General features: G+C 41.3%; 2 protein-coding genes across 2 annotated transcripts; both read left to right on the forward strand.

The window, feature by feature from the left end:
- The first annotated feature begins 532 nt into the window (after positions 1-532).
- On the forward strand, positions 533-10,283 carry panx2 (pannexin 2). Its single transcript, XM_058644409.1, has 6 exons — positions 533-668; positions 3,432-4,093; positions 5,484-6,598; positions 6,814-6,940; positions 7,690-7,875; positions 8,192-10,283. The coding sequence occupies exons 2-6, from the start codon at positions 3,865-3,867 to the stop codon at positions 8,512-8,514; spliced, it is 1,980 nt and encodes a 659-aa protein (XP_058500392.1). The 5' UTR covers positions 533-668; positions 3,432-3,864; the 3' UTR covers positions 8,515-10,283.
- Positions 10,284-10,811: 528 nt separating this feature from the next.
- trabd (TraB domain containing) lies at positions 10,812-19,250 on the forward strand. The gene is made up of 10 exons (XM_058645181.1): positions 10,812-10,860; positions 11,358-11,398; positions 12,088-12,142; positions 13,835-14,001; positions 14,387-14,527; positions 14,665-14,775; positions 14,867-15,006; positions 15,972-16,144; positions 16,832-16,928; positions 17,038-19,250. The coding sequence occupies exons 2-10, from the start codon at positions 11,375-11,377 to the stop codon at positions 17,210-17,212; spliced, it is 1,083 nt and encodes a 360-aa protein (XP_058501164.1). The 5' UTR covers positions 10,812-10,860; positions 11,358-11,374; the 3' UTR covers positions 17,213-19,250.
- Positions 19,251-19,309: the final 59 nt, after the last annotated feature.

Genomic DNA, 19,309 nt, shown 5'->3' on the forward strand with positions numbered 1-19,309 from the left:
TCGTCTCGGATGATGTAAATAAATAATAATAACAAGTGATGTAAGGTGAGTTTGAATGACAGGCAGGCGTCGCTCCCATTCACCTTTTTGCGCGTGACTGTGACCAGGCCCACAGTTGTGGGTGATAGGCTGCTGGATAAACCTATCAACAAGACAGTCACCGCCTTTTAGTTTGGTTGAACACAGGAGATGTGAATATGCCGGTAGTTATTCCTAAGTGATGAGCCAATAAATGCGCATATTTGTTGCTGCTTTTATTAAACATACCGGTTTTGAATCACTGTAACCTTTTATAACTTGGATTTGTAAATATTTCAATGCAATCCACTCGAAATTAATCGCTTTCTCCAACTTGGTCCAACTGAATTTGTTTGTTCACCGTCTTTGGCACACAAGCTCGTGTCCATTTCTGCGTAAATTCGGCAACATGGAGGGAATATAAAGGGAGGAGATGTGAAGAACAGTTGTCTCATCCCTTGTTTCTGTGGGAGAGAGAGGCAGGACAGAGAGAGGGAGCGAGAGAGAGAGCGAAAGAGAGAGAGAGTGGGAGTGGAGGGCAAGAGGGAGAGTAAGGCGGAACAAACCGGTGTGTTCGGAGATACATGCTGTAGCTGCTCGCCCGCACTGCAGATTAACTCTCACTGTGCCGGGAGATGCAGCGAGACACGGTGAGTGAATCTTACTCTTTTGCCACTGTGCGTCATTGCTCTGTGTCTTAGCAGCGAAGGAAGAAGGAAAAGTGCGGGTTTTTTTGGCGGTTGATCGCTTTTAAGCGTGGACAGGTAGACAGCTGATGCAGGTGCTTAGCATCTCTTCTCTCTTTCTCCCACACACACACACACACATAGTCACAGAGAGAGAACGAGAGGGAAAGAGAGGAGAGACAGAGCAGTGACACAAACACACACACAACCACTGCTGGGTTTTTAGAGAGCTGTCCGCTGCTGAGGTGCTGAAACAGCGGGGGCTCATCTGCAGGAAGCTGCAGGAAGCTGCTGTTGTAAAACAATGACTCTGACAGAAAGTGTGGTTTCTTTCTGCCTCTGTCCTGGACTTAAAGACCTGTTGTGAAGACACCATCACCGAGGAGAATCCGAACACAGCTCGAGCTAACAGGACAAAATGATCTTTTCACTTGAATGAAAATGTTCCGGCAGTGCCCGCATATGCACTCAAAAGTGAGGAAAAAAACTGAACGTGATTTATTTTGGTCCATGTGTCTCTCCGCTATATCAACTTGAAACAGTTTGCCTGTAGTTATCAGGTCAAAAGTGTCAGAGCCATGGGCGCTGAAAGTTCTTCCGCCCTCAGCTGTCTTGCGGTCCATAATGAATGAACAGTGGTCTTCCTGCTATTGTTCAGGAGTCAGTGTCTGCGCTTGCAATACCCAGGTGGGATGCTGTATAGTGGCCAAGAAATGTAGGGTTTCCCTCTACAAGCACACTCGTGCCCAATTGAAGACATAATCTGTGGGACTGGAGCAGTGCCAGTGCATCACAGACATTAGTGCAGCCTGTAAGTGCTGCTCCCTTAGCTTTATACATTTGCTATTTCACATCTGATTATTCTCGAGACAGTGAGTGAGGTTGTGGACAAAGTTGTCTTGACTTGACATCATGCAGTTTTGTTCGGAAAATACTGTCAACTCCCAATTTATAATCCCATATGACACAGCCTTTTCAGTCTCACGTGTGACACCAACTGCTGCCTGTGGTCAGCGTTCACGTATGATCACTGAATAAGGATCACGGGTAATGTTTCAAAAGAGTCATTGTCTTGTGATGTTCTCATTTTGTGGGTGAGAGTGCTGTAAAGATGAAAAGGATGATGCTAACTATCTCCTATCCTCATGAAACTGCAAGTATCAAGTTACTCTGCTCGAGTACTAATTGTACTTTCCAGCTCTGGACCATTAGAGACTAGGGTGTTTAAGGATTTCATAGATGCGCTCAGTGTGTGTGTGTGTGTGTGTGTGTGTGTGTGTGTGCTTGTGCATAATGAGAGGAAAGTGAGCGGAGGTCAGAGGGAGTAATGGAGGGAGAAGGAAAAAGAAGAAAAGGGAGAGGGTGAGTGTTGTTGATGGAAAGGGGATGATGAATTTACACTCCCCTTGTAGGACATTGGCATAACCTTCAAGTGAAACAAGCATGCATGCGCTGCTGAATCACCCTGCACACGTTCAGCACGAGCATTTGCATGCAGGCATGTGTGTGTGTACACACTCTTTCAGTCACTCACACACACATGACAAGACGTCACATTGACGAGACAAGACTTTGACAAGAATTGTAATGGAAGGTCATCTGTTATATAAAGGCCCATTTAGGTGTTTATTGGCAGAAACCAACTATACAACCTATACATATGTTTGTTTAATCATTTTAAAACCAGAATATTGTTTCATAGTATTACATTTGTTGAAGAATAATACCTTTGAATGTAGTTTTAGGGCCTTGTTTTACAGAGGCTGGAATGTTTCTGCAGCAGCTCGAACACAAGCAAAGAATTGTCCCGCCCACAAAAATCTAATGCATAAATCAAGACAGAAGAGGGGGAATAAGATAGCAGGGTAGAATTGAGGAGTAGTTATGTAAGAGTGTTAAGAGTTTTTGGTGTGCTAAGGTCACCGTAGGTCCCTGATGCATTTTGAGAACGGGAACAGCGGCAGAGCTCTCTGTTTGTTGCAATCTGCAGTCTCACCATCAGATGTCACCAAGTGTGCTTTTCCACTATACAGTTCTAGCACTACTCAGCTCTGCACAGCTTGACTCTACAGTACACTGTTTGGGTACCAGGTTGTTGTTTTCCATTACTCCATAGTAATGTTGAGATTAACGCATGTTTTCAGGATTTTGAAGTCTCTTTAACTGATCTACAGTTCAGGATTTTGGTTTGATTCCTGTGTTGGACGTCCCGCTCATGACTCTTCCAGTGACGACACTGTCTGACCAATCAGTGGCCGGCAGTCTGTCGACATCACATTTTAATATCGACTCAGCTTGCCAGAGCAGGCACTAAGAAAGCACCAGGTACTATCTCTAATTGAAAAGCAACCAAGTAGAATCAAGCTAGAACTGTATAGTGGAATAGCACCATAATGCATAGACACTGGACCTTTAAGACGAATGGAACATCTACCAAAAAAACACATGGATTCTGCTTTCAATCATTTTCTGGTTGGTACACTCCTCAAAGATTGAACTTGTCCTTTAGTGTCCTAGCTCCGTCAAAGACAAATGTGACCACATTCACACACTCCACTGGTCAGAGAGAGGGGGAATTAGTTAGTCCTCAGCTGCATGACTGCATCAGAAAAGTCAAGGAATTTGAGGTGCACCTCACACCTATTATACATAATATAAGTTCCTAGCTCTTTTTTTTATGTGATAGACACATTTCTTTCCCTCCCTAACTGGTTTGCTGTCTTTCAGGAAAGGATTGGTCAGAGCCTCTCATGACCAAAGCCCACGCCACAAGTCTTCACGCAACAACCTCTCTCCCCGGGGATCACAAGGACGCCTCCTAAACGCAGCTCATTCCTCATCCTGCCTCACTGAGTGTATGGACTGAGGCCAGACACTAAGAGACGGGGCAAAACAGAAGGATGCACACTGAGGAGGCAGAGTGAGAGTGTACTTGTAGACATTATGCCTTTTCATCTGAAGTGGAAGAGCTGTGAGAAGCTGTAGAGAAACTCAAAGCACTGAAGATCTCTGGTGACACAGTATGACCTGCTTCTTTCCCACACATGGTGACAGAGGCTGAGATCAGCCACACAGGATTCAGTTAAGAAGCTTTTAGGGAGTGTCTGGCCTTCTCTTTAGTCTAGAGGGGGCTTGTAGTGAGTGTCCTTTGTGTTCCCGGATGCAGAACATCCTCGATCAAAACTTAGACATGGCCACAGCTCTACTCGCCGGCGAGAAGCTGAAGGAGCTGATCCTGCCAGGCTCCTCTCAGGATGAGAAAGGTGGGGCACTGGCCGGCCTCATGGTGCAGCTCAAACTGGAGCTGCCCTTTGATCGTGTTGTAACTATTGGAACGGTCATCATCCCCATCCTGCTGGTCACTCTTGTCTTCACCAGGAACTTTGCAGGTGAGACACTCAGCCACGAGAGAGGGTTAAGTTATAACACCAGCGTAAATAAAGTTTGTATGATTGTATAATCACTTTTAAAAAAACACCTTTTGTAGTTCCTCTTTTTGTAGTTTTAGCCTTTACTATGGACTTCAGGCAAGAGCCAATGTATTTGCAGTACAGCAGCCCTAATTGACAGACAAACCAGGGTGTGTGTCTTTGTGTTTTGAAGTGGAACATTACTGGGTGAATGAAGAAGAGCAACATTCTTTCTGCTATTTAAAGGCCACATACTGTAGTTCCCTGACACATTTGAGGTAGGAAGGAGTCCCTTGATTGTTATAGTTTGCAGTCTCACCATTAGATGACCCACAAAGATACCCTGTTTTTTCCATGTGTTTTCTGTGACACAAGCAGTGCTCTGATGGAGGAGACATATGGAGCTACAAAGGGCTAGAGAGCGAATTGAAGACAGACTTGAGAAATGACGGCATGGATTTGTTTGGAGGGGGAAGAGAAGAGTGTTTGGTTAGGAGAGGGAGAGAGGACCCGATGGATGGATGAGAGGGATGTTAGTTCATTGCTGAGTCAGGCTCTCTGCAGAACTGCATTTAACCAGCTGGGAGCGAGCATTTAACTTTAGCAGCAGAAAGATGTGGGCGTTTAGAAAACTTCTTGGGGTATTCACTCAGGATAAGGATATTTAAGGCTCTGTCAGAGTACAACTTTTAAAGGAGAAGCACCCTGCACCCTGCACGCTGCACATCAAAAGCTTAGCTGACACGCTTAGGTTCTTTCAAAGGTTTTAAATAGAAAAATAAATGTTAACATTACTTCAGACAGCACTTCAGACAGCCACTACCACATCCAAAGATTTGTTCTTGACTTGAGACTTGGTAATTATAGAGCTTTAACTGGAAGGAACGCTCTCACTTTCTATATCTGAGCCAGGCAGGTGCCTTGATCATTTCAAAAAGCTGTTTATGAAATATTATCGAGAGAGATCAGAGAGTCTCAAGATACATCCTTGCATCCTTTATTCTTACAGAGAGGACAAAAGTCATACATGCGGCTATAATCCCTAATTAAATATTTGGAAAAGTAATTGAAATCATTACCGTATCCGTTCCAAAACCACTGAATCTTCATTGCTGACCTAAAGCACTCAGTGTAGCTTTCTACTGAAGATTTCCAATAAATATCAATATTTCACAAGTGCTTAAACACGGTTAACCTGGAGCCTTACTCATGTCATTGGGACAATTCAAATGATTTATTTGAAGAAACATTGGGGCCCAGGATATAGCATTGCATCTTTCTTCTTTCAGCTTGTAAATCTTTATCAAATGACATGATCCAACTTGTTAAAGTTACGTTTGGACTGATTCTGTGTATCTGTACATTTTAGAGGAATCCATATACTGTTACACACCTCACAACTTCACCAGAGACCAGGCACTGTATGCAAGAGGCTACTGCTGGACAGAGCTGCGTGATGCTGCACCTGGTGTGGAGTTTCACCTTTGGCCTTCACTCTTTGAACACAAGTTCCTGCCCTACGCTCTGCTGGCCTTTGCCGGGATCATGTATATTCCTGCTTTGAGCTGGGAGTTCCTCGCCTCTACACGGCTCACGTCAGAGCTGAACTTCCTGCTTCAAGAGATCGACAACTGCTATCATCGAGCTGCTGAGGGCCGAGCCCCAAAGATCGAGAAGCAGATCCAATCCAAAGGACCTGGCATAACTGAGCGGGAGAGGAGGGAGATCATAGAAAACGCAGAGAAGGAGAAAAGTCCAGAGCAGAACCTGTTTGAAAAATATTTAGAGAGACGAGGACAAAGTAACTTTCTGGCTAAGCTGTATTTGGCACGCCACTTGGCTATTATCTGCCTCAGTTCCATCCCCATTTCCTACCTGAGTGCCTACTATGCCCGCCAAAGGCAGAATGAGTTCACCTGTGCCCTTGGTGAGCCACCAGACGTTAGCAGCTATACAGAGCTTAAGCTCAGGGTCAACTGTAAGCTGCCTGCTGTGCAGCTGCAGCGCATCATGGCAGCGATGGACATAGCTCTGCTCTGCACTATGAACCTCATCATCCTGATCAATTTGCTGCATCTGTTTGTCGTGCGCAAGTCCAACTTTGTATTTGACAAACTGCATAAAGTCGGTATCAAAACACGGCGGCGCTGGCAAAAGTCTCAGTTCTGCGATATTAACATCCTCGCTATGTTTTGCAATGAGAACAGGGACCACATAAAGTCACTCAACAGGCTGGACTTCATCACTAATGAGAGTGACCTCATGTATGACAATGTGGTCAGGCAGCTCTTGGCTGCCCTTGCACAGTCCAACCATGACGCGACACCTACTGTGAGGGACTGTGGGATACAGACACTTGATCCCAATATGGATCCTTCTGATCTGGCAGTGGGTGAGATAGCCATGGAGCCACTGGTCATCAAACGACCCCGCAAGAAGATGAAATGGATCCCATCCTCAAATCCTCTTCCTCAGCCTTTCAAGGTAAGAAAGTTTCTCAATCGTTTCTCAAAAACAATAACTACAATGTAACTCATCATGACTTCTTCAGAAACACCAGTTATTACAGAAACAAAGCAGAATAAAGCAGAAGCTCACATCAATGGGAAACAAACCAGTCTTTTTCTTGAACTGACTCTCATTCAGAGCTAAACTGTAGTCCAAGCGGATATGTTTTGTATTTTCTTTTCTTTGTAAAGGAACCCCATACCATGACACGTCTGGAAAATAACACCAAACCTGAAAAACTCAAACAAATCAGACGAAAGGCGGTGGCGGACAGCTTCATGGCACCACTTCTGGACAACAAGAGCACACAACAACCAGGTATACAATGCTACAAACAGTAAATCTGTGATGCTAATGGTTCTATAAATGGTTCTATAAATGTACTGTTTCAGCAATATAACACATGATATCAGCTGTGATAGAAAACAAGCAAAGTAAGTGACTACAGAGTAAACAAATATAATATGGTGTGATCCTGTGTGCGTGTGTGTGTGTGTATGTATGTGTTAAGAGCTGATTCTGCCGATTCCAAGAGGCCAGAAATCAGTTCATGCTGCTTTAAAGCTGTAGTGTGTAACTTTTGAACATTAAAAAAAATCTATTCAATTCAAACAATTGTTAAATGAGTATCGGCGCCACAGTTTCTCAGTAAGGGGTTAAATCTTGTGTTGTCTAGTGACATTCCAGTGCTGCAGACAGGCAGTGATTTGTTTTATGTCAACACAGATCGAGGCAACAGCAACATTGCAATAGTAAAGCAATATGGCTGCAAACAGGTTCCAGTATGACCGAAAACACAAAGAACCACCCACAGAAAGAGAATTCTACTGCTCAAACAACCTGCCCCTGTACTGCTGCTGTATACACTCAAATGCTCCCTCAGACAGGTCTGATAGTATTGCTTGATAGAGCTAATTTTCAAATGAAGAAAGCAGCATAAAAGTAATGTTACATAGTGTTCATGAAGACCAAGTTGCAGAATAATAACCAAACGTTAAGCACTGCAGCTTTAACTTCACCTCAGATGATTTCTCTCTACTTTAAAGTCGACCCCTTTTTTCTTGCAGAGTTGAATGTGGTGGAGAAAAAGCACACACGCAACTTCTCGCTGGATGTCCAGCCGTACATGCTGACCATTCGTAAGCCTAAGGTGGAGGTCACAAACTTAGAACCTTTGCCCTCACAGCACAACATGGATACTGTGTACATTGAAGGCGCACATACAATTGTTCATGTGTCTGGTTCAATAACAGGTAAGATTTGTCTTCACTTGTCTCTTGTCATGTCTAATTCAGGAGAGAACACTAGAGTTCAAATATTTGAGGAATTTAATCACTGCCCAAAAATAAAAAAATCCAGTTCTACTAATCTTGACATTGTGTACACTATATGCAAAAACATGATTTTACTTCTCAGGTACAAGTGGATCAGATTGTTACATCTGACAGCTAAATATGAGTCTCCAAGTGCAATTACTGTTGACCTTTAAAAGATGTATCTCTGTTTCAACATTTAACATTTTTTTCTCTCACATCTACCATGTCTGGTATGTCTTTCTTGGGTTTTCAGAAACTAAGGTGTGTTCTCCAGAATCGACCATCACCACCAACTTTTCTGCAGTAACCCTGCCCACCACTACATATGTTAATGGAATAAGCCCCAACCCTCCATCCAGTGAGGATGCACTCAGTCCCAAAACCTCCCCTCCTCCACTGGAGCATCTCGCCCCAGCAGAGAACCCTGAGACTCAGCCACCACCACTGACCAAAGCTCCCACACACCAGCTGCTGAGTATACATCATACTCTCTTTGAGGAAGACGAGGGTGAGGAGAACCGTAGAGACAGACTGGCACAGAGAGCGGGGGAGCTCATCGCTGCTGGGGAATGTTAAAGACGAGGAGGAACTCAGACTGAGATTCCTCATCTTGACGCTAAACTCCCCACACACCGTGTCAGTACACTATTTATATCCAGAGCCACCTCCTATCTTTGAATTAACTCACACTTCTATGACGGGTGGATTAAGCTGACTGACGAGCTGAAATGTGATAGTGAGTGACACTTGTAGTCTTTGAAAAAATAGAAAAAGAATAACTTTTAAATGGTGAAATTATTCACAAACAATAAACAAGACATCGTTGTGTGTATTTAGCTGTGTTGACTAGATTATTATAGTAGGAACTGATGTCACAATCATGTCTCAGGATGACAGTTAATCACCCTCCAATGAAACCAGCAGTGATCTAATTCAACAGGGTGCTACAGTGCAGGGTCAAACAGCTGCTGTGTATCAATGAGGCATAAGGACAGGATTAACATCAGTGAGAGATGAGTGAGCTTTCTTTCAAAACCTGTCGGTCATCTTCGAAATGCATAAGAAAGCTGTACTATGGCTTCGGACAAAATGTATTTTACCACATATGATAACTCTTTGTCCCTTTATCACAATAACCAAGTAGAGAGGTAGCTCACGCGATGCTGTTGTTCAGATCTGCACAATTAATATGCAAACGATCACAATATAGTTGTGGCAATAAAGTATGCGCTTGCGGCATCATGTTTCACAGAAAGCTATGTGTGTATAGACACTGTATGTGTTTTGTGGGGTGTTCACATTTCCTTGTCATTTCACCATTGATTAGGAGTTTGAGATCTTGACTCAACTATATATGCTTGTCATTAGTAATAAGTACATTTGCATATTTTATAAAGAACCAGCAGAATTTTAGAGAGTGGCTTTGTGAGACAATGTTAATGTCCAGTATTATGAAATACTAGTAAAAAGGTTAAGTTGATCTTTTTTCTTTCACACTTTTATATTCCTTCACTGAGAAATGGAGCTGGACTCATTGGTGAGTTATGACCGCTGGCTTCTAGTAAGAATGCTGTGATGTGAAATGAATGACGTTCTGCGTTGCTGTCGAATCGTCCCTCACTGAAAGGTTTATATTATATTCCGACATTTCTTTAGATTGCCATCTGTTGGTCCCACACTGTTCAACTTTCTGTCAGTACTTCCCCCTGTCTCACTTGTCTTTTCATCTGCTTGACAGCCAAAAATACCCACAAAAAATGGATACTTTTATATGCTAGTAAAAGCTAGCATATAGGTTATGTCACTGGGACCAAGTGAGTGGACAAAGGGATGGGGACTATCACAACTTCCCCTAATGCATTTCTTGCAGCTGCATACATGCCAATGTGTCATCTAGAAGACATTAGTGCTTGCCTGAACTATAGGTGCACCTAATCGTTCTATTCACATCCTCTGGGGCATTCAGTAAATAAACGATAAAGATATGTGATAGGAAATAGCACTTTCACCACTACATCCACCACTAATATCTTGTTTTGTTGATAATCCATGTCACTGTCACGATAAGAGGTTGGCTCAAACTCCTCTTGTCAAATTACTTAAGCACACAAAATGCATCCAAAAAAGCACTTTAAAGACGAGTAGCACGAGTGTGCGTAAGGGCATGTTATATGTTTTAACACAGCTCTGCTTATAACTAACTTTTCTGTGTGAGACTGTAGTGGAGATAAACCTCTGATGGTTTAAATTATTGTGGAAATGTGGAGATTAGAGTGCAGACTTTGATTGAAATGTGTAAAATATGCGAGTGCAAAGAAATAATAATAACACTTTGTCTTTATAATAAAAAATAAATAAAAAAATGTGCTTCTCTAGTATTTCCTTATAATGAATGACTAAATGTACCAGAATGCACTGCTGCTGTCATTCGCCAAACACTGTAATGTACTTGCGAGGAACTGAACATGGTTGCCAGTTCTGCTGTTTTCCCGTGGAACTGGGCTTTGAAGTATTACCGTGGGTTATTTTACTTTCTTTTTTTTAAATACATATTTGTATATAATGGCCTATTTACGCTAAACTGCTCTTTTGTCATGTGAATTTACTGTAGATACATGTAATAACTCATTTTAGTCAAAACAGTAGCACGCCAATTCACAACCACTTTTACATTTAAGGGTCATTTGTGTACAGTAACTACATATGACATAATAAGAATAGCATACAGGTATAATAATGTGTAATTATTAAAGATTTTTTTTAGGACCCCAGTTAAAACCCCATTTTAATGTACGCTTTATTTGTTTGGTAGTGATATGAATGCTGTTGTGTGGCAGCGGTGTATTTGAATTCTGGTTTTGCGGACCTGGCAACCCCGAGGCAGGAGCACACTGACAGACAGGCGGGCTGACAGCTTGTTCGGTAAGTAGATTTTCCCTCGTAGACAAGTATCATGTATTTAACCAAATCTATTATATTTGACAGCGACAGCTTTGTTGGAGGATCACGTCATTTTAACGTGTATCTGTGACCAAAATCTACCCCGAATTGCCAGTCTGCATTAGCTTGAGTTAGTTAGCTGTTGGTAGCTAGCCACTCCGATGAGCTTTCGGTAAACGTAAAACCCCCGAGAAGTTAACAGCTGCTAGCTAGGTCGTAGACGTGTCCCCGGTGGAAACACTCGAATTCAGCCTGTGTGTGTTTGCTTTTCGGCTCAATGACATCAAGCAGTTGACCCACACATGTTTTGGCGTTTTTATCCACGGCGGCAGCTCTCTCACTTCCCTCTAAAAGCATCGTCAGCAGTCATTCAGTGACGCTGCAGCATAGCACTGTGCTCTGTCAACAGTGTGTGAGTGTGTGAGTGACTTCATGGTGTGAACGGATGTCCTCACTGTGTCTCATTCTGTCACACACAGCTTTCAGTGCTTCAAACATGGACCAAGACAACAACTCAGAGGTTCGTGAAAGAATAACTTTGTGTGTGCGTCAATGAGTGAGAGAAACGGCTGCAGCAACAACCATTTTAATCTGTTTGAGAATTAGAATTCTATTAAGTTCTGATATGTCAGCCTCTCTGTAAATTAAATTCTTAAATTCTGTTTTATCTGCTCCTCTATGACAGTAAGCTATCACTTATCATCATAAGCTGAATATCATTGTTTTGTAGACAAAACAAGACATTTGAAGATGTCAGCATTTTCAAGTTGTAGAAACGGCTGATTTTGTTTTGGATTAAACAACTACTTAATCCTGTAGGAGTCATTTCTGGCACAAACACTGACTTTTCTCAGACCAGCAGTCCTCACAGAGACCAAAGCCTCTTCCTAATGAGACAGAATCTAATTTCTGAGGAGTTAGTTAAAGTTAGAATTAAGATGTTGATTGTGATTATGTTAAGGTTTAGGAATTAAGGCGAGCACTAAGGCTGTCTAAATGAACCTGTGTGTGTGTGTGTGGGTGGGGAGTCTGGGGACACACTGGGCAGTTTGTATATGAAACATCATGTTGTACCTGTGGTTGCTTTTCAGTGATTATTCCTGAACAGTTGCCTAATTGTGTGCAAGTATTGCTCAAGATAGCCGGTATAGTCTCCGACTTGCACCCACTGTCTAAGATGTTGTTTGCTTTTGTTTTGCTGTGCAACAGGATGAGTCAGTCGGCCCAGCAGAAGAGGAACTGCCATGCATCCCTCCAGAAGTCTGTAAGTTGTTTGTTTTATAAATACAGGGTGTATGCTGTACTTCATTTGAAAGATGGTGTAATACCCCCTAAAAAAAGCCATTGGTTGAATGAACACATAATGATAGCTATGTGTCTCCTACATGATAAAAGAGCAATTATATTATTCTGAAAAAAACACCCATTGGTTACTGGTTGGAACAAATGCTGGTTAGTTTTAAGTCTGAAGGTTGCTTTAATGTAACATATAAGCAAGATGTGTTAAAAAATAACGGGGCCTACCAATCCGTTTGTGACAAGTATGAGGAATTTACTTTATAATGATGAGGAGGAATTAACATTTAGTAAACCCTGTTTGTTATGTAACTATTATATGACTATGATTGTTATACGTTTCTACAAGTTATGTTTCTCTTTTTTCAATTACATTTTTTCTTTGTATTTTTACATAATGTTATTTATTTTATATAGGATTATTCTGACAAATGTACAGTATGTACTCAAGTGGATACATACAAATCTTTCCAACCAATACATTGTATAAACTTTACCACATCTGATCATTTATTTAGTGTTTTAAATACTGTGTGGTGCAACTATCTGGTGCGGTGGTTTCTCATTCCCAGATAATCACTTTACATTGCCCAAGATGGAAATTAGTCCTGATGCAAATACATGTGCTTCACAGAAACCACAGATTTATTTCCCAGGCTCACATACCTGTCTGGAGTTGAAAAATCATTCTTCTCTTATCATTAGACTGTGTGAGGTGTGAGCTTGGATGTAGAGTGCTAAAGCAACACATAGTTAGTGCATGCAAACAATTTAAAAAGTACAAACATGGAAGGAAGAGCAAGCAAGGTCATTTAACTAAGACAAAGAAAACAAGTTATGGTAGTTGTGGTAAAGCTGGGCATACGCTTTTTAAATAGTTTTGTAAACCTCCAGCTCAAACTGTACGACTATATCGCATGTGACGAAAAGCCAAACCTCATAATTTATGTGTGCACACTCTACGGCCCGATGTTGATGTATGCAATACCCTCACGCGGGGCGACCAACATTTTAAACCGGTTTGATTTTTTTTTTGATTGCCCATCGAGAGCTGGTTGTGAGGGGTTTTGGTGCTCGTTACCAAATGTATACTACACGATGCACGTCACACAGTTAGGCTGAAATACTGCCCCATCCCAAAAATAGTGTTACGAATGAAAATATCGGCTCAAAATGTGCCAAAAATTGCACAGTTTTAATAGTCTGTTTTTATATAACGCTTTTCCAGTTTTGATGAACACTCAAAGCTGCTTTACGCTACAGTTTTCCCATTCATCCATTCACTCACCCATTCATACAGCATGGAACGCTTTTTCTTTCATACATCTTTTATACCCATTCACACACTGTAGCACAGCTGTCAGGTAATGTATCTTGCCCAGGGACACATTGGCATGTAGACTTGTGGAGCCTGGAATCAAACACTCAACCTTTTAGTTGAAGGACGACTCCCTCTACCACACTTCCATCATCATCTGTGTGGATTTCAGTTGGGAAAGGTTTTGACACATTGAAACATGTTAAAATACAGATACAAAATACATTTAATTTTCATTTTAATACATTTTTTTCCTCACAATATATATATTTATATTTATTTATTATTTTAATTGACATCTCTTTTACCTTAACTTAATGCATTTGTGTTGTCCATGTCAAGCCGATAGTGAAGCAGTGGAGCTGCTTTGGCAGATGCGAGCTCGGCGGCGCCAGTCATCTCCTGAGCTCCCAGAGACGGTGACGTGTCTCACTGCCCCTGATGGCAGCCTCCTGTACCTGGTGGGCACCGCACATTTCAGTGACAGCAGCAAAAAGGACGTGGCCACGGTGAGCCAATGAGAACTCACAGGAGAATTTGTATGGAGCAGAAACGCATTCACGCCTGTCTAAGATGTGATAGTGTGTAAGATGTCAGTAGAAAAAATGGGTGAAAGGGGAGAAATGCTACAGAGTAGCACCTTGAAATGACGATTAGTCGCATGTGAATACTGTAATTAGCTTGCCATTCCTATTTTGCACAGCATAAACTTGTCTTCTTTCTTCTACGTTGATTGTTTTGTCTGACTCTTAACGTTTACCGAAAGCTCATTAACTCTTTCAATGCTTAATCTTCATTTGGCTCCCTCTCACCCACTTACTCTCTCCTATTCTGTCTCTTATCTCATATCTATTATCTATATCTTATAGCTATTTCTCTATTTCTCTCAAACAGACGATCCGTGCGGTGCAGCCAGACGTGGTGGTGGTGGAGCTGTGTCAGTACAGGGTGTCTATGTTGAAGATGGACGAGAGTACACTACTGAAGGAAGCCAAAGACATCAACCTGGATAAGGTTCAGCAGGCCATCAAACAGGTCAGGGTTTCAGAAAGATAGACAAATAATGATGGTGATATGATAGAAAAGTTATACACTCATTGTTGATGTTAAATATATAGCACAGTTTTTTAGTTCCTTAACTAAGTTTTCTCGTTGACTGCTGTGTTTGACAGAATGGGCTGATGTCTGGCCTGATGCAGATTCTCCTGCTCAAAGTTTCAGCTCACATCACAGAGCAGCTGGGAATGGCTCCTGGAGGAGAGTTCAGGGAGGCCTTTAAGGAGGTAAAACGTACACAAATAAAAAAGAAAGTAGTTGATCCGTTTTTTATTTTTATGTTCTCTTTTTTTAATCCAAGTCTTTCCTTCCACGCAGGCTGGACAGGTGCCCTTCTGTAAATTTCATCTTGGGGACCGGCCGATCCCAGTGACCTTCAAAAGGGCTATAGCTGCTCTCAGTCTGTGGCAGAAGGCGCGTCTGGCCTGGGGTCTATGTTTCCTGTCAGACCCAATCAGGTAAAAGATAATCTTACTTGTTGTAATGCGCACCCACACATAGTGCTGACGTCTATCATATCTGATTCTTATCAGAACGACAGTTTTGCATAAACAGATTATATGTACATCTTTCAAAGTAACTTGGATTAAGCTTTAGTTCTGCTGGTATATTCAACTGTTATGTGTAAGCAGTAAACAGTCGAATGTACCAACAGATTAGTATCTGGGTATTTATTGAAAAGAAATGTTTAGTGTATATGAATTAGTTCCATCTAATGGTGAGACTACTGATTGCAACAGACTGAGGACTCCTTCAATTACCACTTCCTTTATCAAGTGCATCAGAAAACTACAGTGGTCTTAGCTCACTCAAAGCCACTGTCCCTCATTTGTGTAGTAAGCTTCCACCTCAAAGCGCTGAACACACGCTCTGGTTGATTTGTTCTTTCAGGCTGTTGTAGAACATGGTGGCACAAGATGGCAGCCTCTAGAAAGCAAGGCCCTTTCCTGAAGTGCATATACTGTAAAAGCCTTATTCCATTATACAAACATACATATGGGTAGTTTGTTCAAATTCTGCCAATAAACCCTCCGTAAATGTGGGTGTGCCTTAAATGCCCTAAGAACGAATGCAGTACCTGTTCAATATGTGCCTGTTTTGTGTGTATTGTTGTGTTTGCGAGGATGGAAGTTGCTCTTTTAGCAATGTGCCTGACGCATTTCTACTGGTAATCGCTTGCACTTCTTATCCAAACACTGCCAAAGTCGGCACTGTACACAATAGTGCCCTTAGTAAGTTATGCAATTAACAGACAAGACAGAAGTTTCTTGCCTTTATAAAAAGATTGGATGGCAAAAATGTGAATGTTTGTTTATGTTACAGTGTGATGAACAGTCAAATTAAATAACGCCACAATGTTTAAATGTGAAGGTATGACTTGTCTCCAGCTGACTTTGTTTGACTGTGTGTCGTTGTGTTTCAGTAAAGAGGACGTAGAGAAGTGCAAACAGAAAGACCTGCTGGAACAGACCATGTTGGAGATGATCGGGGAGTTTCCCGCTCTCCATCAGACCATTGTGGCTGAAAGAGACATCTACCTCACACACACGCTCCGCCAGGCTACACGTTGTGTGGAGGCCCCCCCTAATGCCCAGAGTGAGTATTGCTTTTGTCAATTAATTATTAATCACATCTTTGGTGACATATTTGGTTCATCTTCCAGTTACTTTCATACTGTATGTCCTGGTGTGTATCTACAGTATGTAAGAAATATGCATGATGTGATACTACATAATTACATAGTACCTTTAATTAGTTTGAATTGTATATCTCGTTGTAATTTTTAACTTTTGGAACTGCTTTATTTTCCTCCGTACAATTCTTTTTTTTCCCCTTTCGGAAGACTTTTGTCATCACATTAATTAAAGCAACCAAGTCATTGAAATCAACACTTAAGTGTTTATTCAGGTAAACAATTGCCATCTAATCTAATCAAATGTTGCATGATTATTTCGGTGCCCCACCTCACCCCAACCCGACGTATCCGGAAGGGAGATGCATCAACTGCATTGCTGGGATGAGTCTGTTCAGCTTTCTATTTGGTTAACACTTCAGATGTAGGCCATGATGGTGGCGAGAGGTCATCTGCAGTAGAGAGCAAGCTGTCTTCCTTGTTTAGTTATGTTGCTGTGCTATGTTGTAGCTGCAGCATTGTTGGTTACTCCAATAAATGTGGTGACAAGACCCTCGCTCACGGCTTTATGAACTGGTCCAAGAGCAATAGTTTAAATGCTAGTGAAAATGCTGAGTCATATTTGAGTGTACCTGTCTGATGTTTTGCAGAAGTGCCTGCTGTGGTAGTGGGGGTCGTAGGCATGGGTCATGTTCCTGGCATAGAAAAAAACTGGGAGAAGCAGCTTAACATTCATGAAATCATGAGGTATGTTAATCTTGTTTTGAGTGTGACACGTTATGGATATTCAGTAGTACACCCTCACTGTGATTGTGTTTGATGTGACACTTAAACAGCTGGTCTGTCTCTTCCCCAGTGTTGCCCCCCCCTCACGTTTTGGCTGGGTGATGCGCACAGTCGTAAAGGGCGTCATGATGGGAATGCTGGGATATGCCTGCTACCGTGCAGGAGGAAGTTTGGGTAGAACCTTACTGTCTTTACCTGCTATTCAATCAGCAGTGAAGACTCTGCGACCACCACCCCCTGCTTGACCATGCCATCAGTGACACGACATTTGATTCATGAAAAAACAATGCATTGATCACTTGTGGCCTTAAAAAACGGGAGGTGAGGCTGGAGGAACTGATTGCCAGCCAACACAAGGAACTAACATGGACCTCATGGGGTTTAGAGCCTCCCATCTGGTATTGATGTCCCTGTAGACACAGCAGGGCTGTACTGCCAAAGATACCATGACAGTACTCTTTTGTTCTTTTAAAAAAAAAAAATCATATTTTGTGCAAAGCCTGCATTTTGTCATGTTTACAAATGCCAATATTTCCTTTTGAGAAGATAATTTCCCCCTTAATCCATGACAATGGATTACAAACATGTTTGATTTGAAAAACATCTTCCATTACCTGTCCTGATATAATAGATCCACTTTATCCGAGAGGCACATTTTCCTAATGCGGTTTACTTGTTCCTTCCTCTATTCTTGTGCCCTGCCAGCATGTTAGGTTATTGGCACAATTCAAGTCCAGCATATCAGAATCTTGTATTTTACATGCAGTCTATGGGAGGGTAAATAAAATAGCAAAATCCATCCGTTTTTAAAGTTGGCAGATAGAATGACTCCTGGTAAATGTTAACACATGTCTGAATTGGAGGGTTGTCTATAATTTCCTTGTTTGTTTTTTTCTTTTTAATCCAGTACATTAGATCTATATGTTTGAATTCTCACTCACAAAATTACAATGAAATGTCTTATGCATACAGCCCTGTCCACATCAAGTGCCTCATATTGCAGCTGTAAGGGCTAATTGTTAACTGAACTGAATGGCAAAAATGTGTTGTTGTACAGATACAACAACCAAATTGTCAATGCAACTTTGTAATAATCTTTCATTTATTTATATGACATTTGGTTGACAAACTAGACAGATATTATTGACCTAAATGCAGACATCTGTTAACATTTTTTGGCATCAGTTAAACAATACCACAGCCCGTTAATTGTATAGTCACTCATACTGTATATTGTTTAACAGATCTCTGACAAAGGACAAGCTTAAATGTGCCTCACAATCATCAACAGTGTGATTTTTATATTTGATTGTACCTCCAGTATCAGGCACCTTCATTCTTGACACAAAAATATGCACCGTAAACGGAAAGCCATCTCCAAAAACGTTCACATGAGAACATCAGACTTTAAGCACACCAGCTGTTTGATCTCATATTATATATGCATACTCACTTCCTGGTCTGATTGTAAAATGGGAACAAGGGATTGGTTGAATAGGTGGATTTTAAAAGTTTTAAGTTGTTGACATGATTTTCTATCAAGGGAAATACATAGTGGACATGTTTTGACCATTATGAAGGAAATGGACAATGTGGGTTGGTCTGAGTTGGGAGGTTAAGCCTTACACTACTATCACTGCTGCCTTTAACCCTCAGATTGCTTCTGCTGAGGCATGTTATTACCCATAATGATCTGTGTCCACTGTGCAGAGTTTATTTATGCACGTGTTAGAACTGGATGCATTGTGCTTTAGATGTCCCAGTAAGTTCAAAAGTCTAGATGGATGATATGGTTACAAGGTTATACCAACAACAATGTCCTGGTTTTCCTGCATTTAATTTAAACTTCTGCATCATTAGATGTATTTATGAGATATTTGAAATGATCTAATGAATTTACATGGGAATGATTGTTTAATTAATTAGACCACTTGCAAATTATTCATACATGTCTTCCATAGATAAATTGTATTAATATATATATAATAACATATATGTATATAGTGAAAACATGAATGACAGATGTGGTCAAGTCTCTCAGGCCCTCAGCAGGAAAATGCAATCAGATTGAAATGCGTCTGTCTGCCTGTTCCAGTATTTCTGAATATTTGATCTACTTAACCTTTCAGAGTGGCCAAGAAAGCAGTTTGAATGCCTTTTATTTGTCGTAGAATTGTTTTTTGTTTCCTATTGTTGTTATTGTTACAAAACCAAACATTGAATCCCAAATTGTGTCATGAATTATAAAAAACTTTAAAGTAGATAAAATATATTTGCCTCGAATAGCCCATGCCTTTTTCTTCATGATGCATGCTTGGTACAATTAAAGTCTGACAGTGAGG

The sequence above is a fragment of the Solea solea genome, chromosome 12 (genome assembly GCF_958295425.1).
Source record: "Solea solea chromosome 12, fSolSol10.1, whole genome shotgun sequence".
NCBI classification, from domain to species: domain Eukaryota; kingdom Metazoa; phylum Chordata; class Actinopteri; order Pleuronectiformes; family Soleidae; genus Solea; species Solea solea.